Source organism: Ruditapes philippinarum, unplaced genomic scaffold (genome assembly GCF_026571515.1).
Source record: "Ruditapes philippinarum isolate M1 unplaced genomic scaffold, ASM2657151v2 ctg10977_1_1_1_1, whole genome shotgun sequence".
NCBI classification, from domain to species: Eukaryota; Metazoa; Mollusca; class Bivalvia; order Venerida; family Veneridae; genus Ruditapes; species Ruditapes philippinarum.
In genome coordinates this window covers 20873-29749 of record NW_026853870.1, presented here as the reverse complement: position 1 = coordinate 29749, position 8877 = coordinate 20873, and the positions used below count along the sequence as shown (strand labels likewise).

The window sequence follows — 8877 nt, the reverse complement described above, 5'->3', positions numbered from 1 at the left end:
AAAAGAGTGACAATTTTTTAACACATTTCTTTTTCTTTGTTAAAATTTTGGGGTTTGGTTTCAAGTCACACCGACAGGGTAAAGGTCTTATCTAAAGTTCCTGGTGGGATTCCAACACATATCGATGTGTGGAAAATTGGTTAAATTCAACTAACCACTTCAACCCAAGCGCCCAAATAAGAAAATAACAAAGATTAAAAGAAGAATAATTAAAAGAATAATTAAAACACACCAAGTTGGATTATTAAGAATTGAAGACATTTGGCTGTAGACTTAAGTGGTTTAATTTCCTTGCAATATCTAAACATAGAGCAAGCTGCAGGTATAAATAATCAACATTATTAATATGTATCGTATTCCTGTCAAATAATATAAAACCGGTGTTATAAATCAAAATTAAATAACGTCATGAAGACAGGTGGTGATTTGGTATCTTTGTTATGTTTAGCTGTTGTAACATACAGTGTTACACAGTTCATCCTATTTCTGTATATAATATGTCTACAACGTATAAATAATCTGTTCAGAAACGACATCTAATTAACGTTATAAGACATTGAGGTTATTTAAAGTTGATAATAAACAACACTATAAAACATTTTATGCATTGAATGTCAACGGTTATACCAGAGGTGTCATGAGAAGCATATTATACAGCTATGACTTTGTCTGGCATAGATTATGAGAAAAACAACCTATGTGCTTGACACAGTCATTTTATTAAAGAAATCAGCTTTGGAGTTAATATTTCGGGTTAAATATTTTAATGTTACTCGATGGCATACCCGAGATAAATGTGATAATGAACATCTTAAATTTGTCACATATACTCGAGCCGTTTTTCAAAATGGTAAAACGGTTACAGCCGACCATGTATTTTGGCATGCCATCTTTTGCGTGTGTTGACCACACTAATAGCGTTATAGTAAATGTATAAGCGTTTCAGTGAAGAAATGATTTTTTGAAATTGTACTTATTTTGGGCATATGGTTGAAAGCATATAATGCGGTATAGCTTCATAATTGACTTATGTTGATAAAATTATTATTAAATTTCAAGAGAAGTTCACAGAGAGAGGCGTGAAATGCGAATACTCTATTTTAAAAGTACTAACACAGACAAAAACAAAGTGGTATTTTGTCTTACATACAAATAATAAATCGCTTAATCCGTATAATTGCCGAAAAGCAGAAGCCGCAAGTGATGGTTTTGGCCACAAAGTTACTGTTACAGTACACACAAAATAAAGCTTTAAAGCAGCACGCCTCCAGATTCACGCTAATTTTCATGAAAATTTTGAAAAAAGGATTTAAATGTTTAATAGTGTGAAATAACCAGAAGGAAGCAATTCACACATTATTATAAATGGCACTTACAACGCACGTGAATTACCAAAAAGTGGTCAAAATATGCATAAATAGCCCTTACTGCGCTAGTAACGCAGTAGAAATATTGTTGTAATTACTGTAAAATCAGTGATTAACCGCATATAACATTTAAAATATTAATTGAATCTTGAATCATTTTACTTTTCCTAAAATCATAGTACATATTTCTCAAGTTTATTTTATCAAAATATTTTGACTCATCTGGAGGAATGCAGCTTTAATTTGAGAAATACATTTCTTTTGTAATGAAAGCTGAGTGGGGCTTTTTTCATAACACTTCCAGATACCTTGATGACATTTTTAATTTAGATAATTCTTAATTTGATCAAATAGTGTCTAAAATTTATCCTAATGAGCTACAACTTAATAAAACAAATTCTTGAAATTTAACTACATCATTTTTGGATCTTCATATCACTATCTAAAATAATTCTATTCACACGAAAATCTATGATAAAAGAGATGACTTTGATTTTAGTATAGTAAAATATCCTCATTTGGATGGAGACGTACCGCATGCAACATCTTACGGGGTTTATATATCTCAGTTAATAAGATTCGCTAGGGCTTGTAGCAACGTAAAGGATTTTAAGGAGCGAAATATTTTCATTACCGGGCTACCGCTAATATAAATTACGTAAATATTTTACAAAATTTTACAATCGTAACTTTGATTTAATTTCAAAATTCAATAGTGATCTAAAAACTCTTCTGCGGCAAGGGATTAGCCAGCCTGATTTTTACGGGGATGTTGTTTACAAACTTTGTAAGATCTTGGGTCATTGTAATTTTTCTGTTGTGTTTACTAAATTAATTAAACGTTTTATTAAAAGGGGTTATGACCCTACTATTTTAAGACATACCGCATGCTTAGTGTTCAACCCATTTACAGTTGGACGCTACGCTTTCCTCTTTTGATTACATCTGACGGACCAAGTAGGAGACTCTATGATGGACAGTTCTTAAAGCCCTTTGGGACTGAATTGCCTTAATGTTTGTCTTCTGTCTTGCTTCGTCGGGCCCTTGTAGGTGATTTTCTTGTTGCTCTGTCTTCCTTTAAGACATCGAGTACTTTTGTTATGGTCATTGGGTTTACTTTTATATGTTTCTACATGATCATTTTAGTGTTTTACTTATTTAACCTTTTGTAACCATAACAACTGTTAGAATTTCACTTGGCGGGGATTCATTTTATTTACACTGTCTTGTTTATAGGAACATGGTGGGGCTAAGAGCGAGGTTTGGTGCACCATTAACCGGGTTAAACTCCCCAGTAGTCATTATTTTGCTGCTGACCGTTCCAAGGCGGCGCCCCTCTGTGTTCCTCAGATGTATGTCTATGTTGTTTCATACTGTTTTGGTGACACTTTTGCTTGTGTCCCTTGTTGTTTTCTCGTCTACGGTAAGTATCTTCCCCTTTACCCCTAGTTTTTATTTCTTTGATTAACCTCCTCCCCCCTTCCCTCGGTCTCCTGCCCCTGTGCCCTTTGACTTTGTGGGCCTATTATTCAATCATTTATTTGTTTTCTTTGATTTCCTTATCAGCTACAAATTATTTATCTTTTAGTGATTAACCTGTCCGTGCTATGTCTTGTGCCCTGTCCTGTTTTTGTTTGGGGTCCTCCTGGGCTCCTTGCCACTGACTTTTGTTGCTGGGTCGGGTGGGGGCTGTGTTCATTGAACGCCGCCTTTCCTTGATGATCTTGTTTATCATATTTTAAAATATAATTATTATAAAACGATGGAAGAGAAATGAATAGAATCGGTTACTTGTGCAAAAGGAGTTCTTATAGATCTACATATATCTCTAAGTATAATTACTTTTTAACTTGATTAGTCCCTCGTACATCTTTAAGTGAGCCAAAATATTTCAAGAAACTTTTAGCCAAGAATAACTAAGTTTGTTAGAAAAGAAAAAAACCCATAAAAATTCAAGCAATGACTAACATATTGCGTGTGATTATTGACAGATTCTGCAGTATTTATCACCACATTTCTACTACGGTACTAACATAGTAAGATCTATTTTAGAATATTTTGACTTCTTCAAGCAAATTTATGAAGATTTTTAAGTTCCGTCATCAATATATTAAATTAATTTCTTTGTTCACTTCGCAATATTTAATGATAATTTATTAACATTTTCGTAAAATAGCCCGAATATAGAGACATGCTGTTTTTAGCACATTTGTTGCGAAACCAAAGCGGAATGCTTCCTTGTGCAACGTGGAAATAAATATAAACCATGACATAGAGTTACGTTATACATCCTTTTTGTAAATAAATTAAATAATAAATTACAAACACAGACAGGATGCGAATATTCTACTTATCAGAAAACATGTTGTAAGTGCAGTTTATGTTCTACATTTCCCGTTGATGCACGCTATGGTATTCGACACATAACAATTATTCTAACACGAACTTGTCACCAATTCGTTATCAACAATAAACCACATGCATTTGTAAAAACCAAATGAAGATTTCCTGTTAAAGTTAATTTACAACTTGATCCACATTTTTTTATAAAGATAACGCATAAATACTTAGATGAATACTTTTATTTCCTCCAATATTTTAAGAGTTGAACAAACAAAAACAGCAAGAATCTACGGTGTTTCAATATAGGCCTGCCAACTAAATCCAAAAATAGGCTTAACCCGGACAAATTATAGAATTTGGTGTACATGTTCTTGTTCTGTTTAATTTATGATAGTAACTATAGCAAGAGAAAATCGATGAGCGAACTGTCATATTGCTTAGCATTCTTTCTATAAGACAACTTTGATATGATATAAGTTGTCCGAGTGCCTTTCCTCTAAACATTACAAAATAACCTGATTTAGATTAATCTACATATTGCCGATACAAATGAATCGCATTGTTATACTTAAAAACGGAGAAATACTGTACTTTTTACTTATTTTTGAAAATCTTTTAGAAAGACCAAGGAAGAAAAGCAACTTTCACAAAATACACTTTCCGTCTACGCCGCCAACAACGTTTAAACCTAGAATAACATTCACATTTCACTTAACAATGTCATTGAAAAAGCGTTACAGAGCATGACTAAGCAATTGTTGTCTAATAACTGGAGCACAAAAAAACAACTGATAAACAACAGATATAACTAGTACTTACGTTTAATATTCAATAGGTAGGAAAGCTAACACGTATTTTTAAGAACGCATATCCGGCTTGAAACTGATGAATAGTTTGCAAGCTTCCGTATTTTAAAATAGTTTTAAATATGACTAAACAATGTTGGAAAAATAGTCACTATTTTCATCAGCACATTTCTACTTCCCCCATGATGAAATAAGTAACGGATTCTGGGCTGTTTCATCATAACTATATAAACATTATAATTTAAAAGGCATTTTCTCTGGAAAATAAATGCCCGAGTTTATCTCAAAACGTTTAAGGGTGTAATAACAGATTTTTCTTATTTCAACTACGCTTGAATATTTCTATGGACTGGTATTAATCCATGGTAGATATATGGTAATTGAAGGTATATAATAATAATAATAATAATAATAATAATAATAATAATAATAATAATAATAATAATAATAATAATAATTAAATAATAATAATAATAATGATCATATCAGTTATTTACAAACCCATGCAAAATCGCTTTAACAACAGCAATACAGAGAAACGCATGCACGCACACACAGCACATATTTGCAATCACCAACAGATATGTATAATAATACAATGCATTCAATTGTATCATAGGAAACTAAAAGCTTCTAATTTGGAATAGGTTAACAATTGGTATACATATATTGACGACTTCATTTCATGTTGAAAAGTCTATTAAATGTTTCATTCATTTAAGACTTGAAGGAAATTGTCCCAAAACAGTAGTTCACCATTTGCCTCTTGTGTGTACTCTATGTATGTGTTGGTTCTCATCCAGTCCAACATTTCATCCGACATATTTCTTGTTGGAACGTCTTCCAATATAACAATGATAAGACAACTATTACCCCCACGAGAGTAAATGCTTTCCATTCTTGCCATATTGAACTCAAACAAACACCAATTGCTTTTTAGAAACTGCTGAGATATAACAGCGACGGTCTTCCTGCTATTCCCAATGGCTTGTAGAATATTGTCAGCAATATTGTTACCTGGTAAAAAGTCTTTATCATGTAAACACAATTTTAAACCTTGTCCTTCTAGTTTTGGTATCATAACGTCAAGAATTAAACGTACATCTTCGTTTGCATATGAAATAAAAGCATCATACATAAACCTTTCTGGTTCGTTAAAGTATTGATGTAGTCTGATATAACCAAAATGCTTGATCTTAGTCATGCGCATAAGATATCGTAAGTTCCATCTATTTCTGTATACAACACCACCAATAACAACTGACAGGAATATGGATATACCTATAGAGCAAGCTACAATAATCATACTGTAAGAACCACAATCCATATAAAGTTTAATTACATCTTTCACAAATCGTTCCGCATCCACGCGCTGACCAGACATGTTGTAGAAAGTGTAATGATCGAAATTTAGCATGTTCATTCTATGTTTCACCATCCATTCCAAAAACTCCTTTTCATTACAACTAACTGACAAGGTGTTGTTACTGAGGTCAATTGTGAAGCTCTTGTTGAGACGTTTTGAATTTAATTCCAGCTTCTCCCTAAGATAAGACGGGACCGAGTGGATAAAGTTAAATTTTAAGTTCAAATGTATCAAATTATTCAACGAACCAACGTCAATTGCTAAAGACTCAATATTGTTCACACTGAGGTCTAATGTGGTCAGATGTACCATGTTTGAAAATGCAGCTGGATGTAGATAGGAAATAATGTTTGACGATAAGTTCAAAACTTTCACTTTCGATAACTTTTCAAATATACCTGGTCCGTAATATTTATCTGAGAGAATTAACCCTAGAAAGTTCTCTTGAATCTGAAGATTTTCAACATTTCGAAAGCTATCAAAGAATTTTAGTCCAATGTGTGTACAATAATTGCGAGATAAGTTAAGATATTTAACATTTGGAAATGGGCCAAATGGCCCAATCCAGGAGTAAAAAATGTTACCCGAGCCATCGAGGTATTCCATTTTATAGGGAGTTGGGTTTACTAACACACTAGTTACATTGTACTGCATGCCACAATTTGAAAATTCAAGTCTTTTCATTTCCGGTGGAGATGTGGGCAAAGTCTTGTTCATGTTTATATTATTGTCCTTGAAATATGGACATACTCTTTTCTTTTTACTTATGTTAATCAATACGTCTGGTGCAGTATATGGACAATTCAAGTTGGTAGACACAAATTCGGACTCATCTATTTTAGGCTCTTCCATATACAAGTAAGGATCACGAGCATGATTTTGGAAATTCCCATAGCATTCTTCTAAATGTGCAAAACACCCTAGTTGAAATAAATATTGCCCAAAAGTAAACGTGTTGCCTTCTACACGTAAGATTTTCAAAGTGCTTGGCGTCAAAATTAAAGCATTTCTCTCTACTAATTGAATTCTATTATCATTTAAAACAATCTCAGTTAAGTTCGTATTCCAAAGATAACACACATCTTGTAACTTTAACTGAGTTCCAAGTCCAAATGTTGGATAAAGTTTAGAAAAATTCAATGATTTAATTTTTGTGAATTGTAAACTGTATGTAATGTTCATTGCTTTACGAAATCCAAGATTCATGTTGTGAGACAGATCTAAAACTTCTAAATTCTTGAGTTTTTCAAACACTCCAGCTGTTACATTTTCTATATCACAAGACGACAAATTCAATGTCCTTATATGAGTTAGGTGTTTAAATGTGTCATTTGAAACGTAAGGCATATTACAATTTCCATCCAACCCAGACAATGATACGCTACGTAATGATTGCATTTCACTGTAAGATACAGGGAAATTTGTGTCTTTCAGTCCGTCGAAAATGAGCTGTTCAATATTAGTCAGATTCGAAAGGTTCGGATACATAACACCGGCAGAGTCCGAAACATTCAGATTTCCGTTAAGCACAAGCTTTATTAAAGACTGCGGAAGTTTAAATGCTAGTGTCCCTCTTTTATTATAAACATCAAGCTGGTTATAGCTCATATCAAGCGTTTTTAGATTATCAAACTTTATCAAAGAAACGTCTTCGACATAGCTTATTTCGTTTCCTCTTAGATACAGACTTTTCAATGACTTACAGCCTTTTATGTCTTCCGTCCGAATATATTTGTATCCATTTTGTTCCAGGTGCAAAATATTAATCTTGACACCTTTACTGTCATCAATATAGTCACATACGTTCCGTAATGGTAACTCATTAGTTTTGGAACAATCCATAACATTTATATGTTCACAATGACATAATCCGTCAGGTCCACATGGAAGAGATGTTGAATCAACGATACTGATAATCCACGCGAGCAACAATACAAAGTTCATATTGTCAGCTTAGAAATTAAAGGATCAAACTTTTGAAAAGTTGCAATGTCTTATTATATCTGCCTTTGTATAAATGTCGCTCAACATGCGATCAATAAAGGAAGCAAGTGTACATACTTGTATTTTGTTTGAGTATTTACCGAGTTCATAAACCAGTCAAGATTTGTTTCGCTTATGATGTAAAAGGAAGTTAAAGCAAGCTCTATTTGTGGTAGGCTTAACAGGTTTTTTTTCTTCAAGATTCCCCATTGATACAATTCAATAGATAACCAAAGTCTTTAACGTTTATGTACACAGACTTACATTCAACTCGTTATCACTTTAATATGTATATTAATATCATGTTTGTGTAACTTTATGGTTTAACTATGAAACTATGTATAACTATGAAACTATGATTATATAATTTCATTATCTAAAATATTTATTTTAGAACACAGTAATAATAAAATTTGAGTGTGGTTGTGTGACAATTAAAGTATTTCCCATAGAAGTCTGCACAAATTATCATGACCTTTCAAAAGTTTGTTTTAAAATACAATGCACATTTAGATAGATGAAAAATTCAATATTCAATTATTTTTTTTGACAACGAGTTGGAGATATGGAAGTTACTAATTTAGATGCAAGAACTCTGTCAAGAAGAGTAAAAAATATATATTCTTTTAATTTAAAAGAAGGAGCATTTATAACACATTTGAATGAAATTTAACTTTAGAATGAGGAGAGTAAAATGAAGTATATTCAGGTCAGAGATTAGAAAAGGAGAAGCCTTAGATATTCAACAAATTATCAATTTCAAAAGTGTTCTTTTTTCGTTTTATGCTCAATTTCGATATCTTTATCAGTATAGATGTAATAAAACTAATAAATAGCCCCTCCTCTATACTGAAGGATGGTGACAACACGTGCTTTTTGAATATTTTCACATCGAAAGTTTGAAAAAAATCAATCAACTCACACACATTCATTTTAACATTTCTTTTACCGTCAATTAGACAAACATTTCTTAAATTGTATAGTAGTAGCAAAATGATTGTATGATAAAAAT

General features: G+C 32.3%; 1 protein-coding gene across 1 annotated transcript; it reads right to left on the bottom strand.

Moving 5' to 3' along the window:
• Positions 1-3722: 3722 nt before the first annotated feature.
• On the bottom strand, positions 3723-8027 carry LOC132738212 (toll-like receptor 4). The gene has a single exon (XM_060725680.1). The coding sequence runs from the start codon at positions 7824-7826 to the stop codon at positions 5226-5228; it is 2601 nt and encodes an 866-aa protein (XP_060581663.1). The 5' UTR covers positions 7827-8027; the 3' UTR covers positions 3723-5225.
• Positions 8028-8877: the final 850 nt, after the last annotated feature.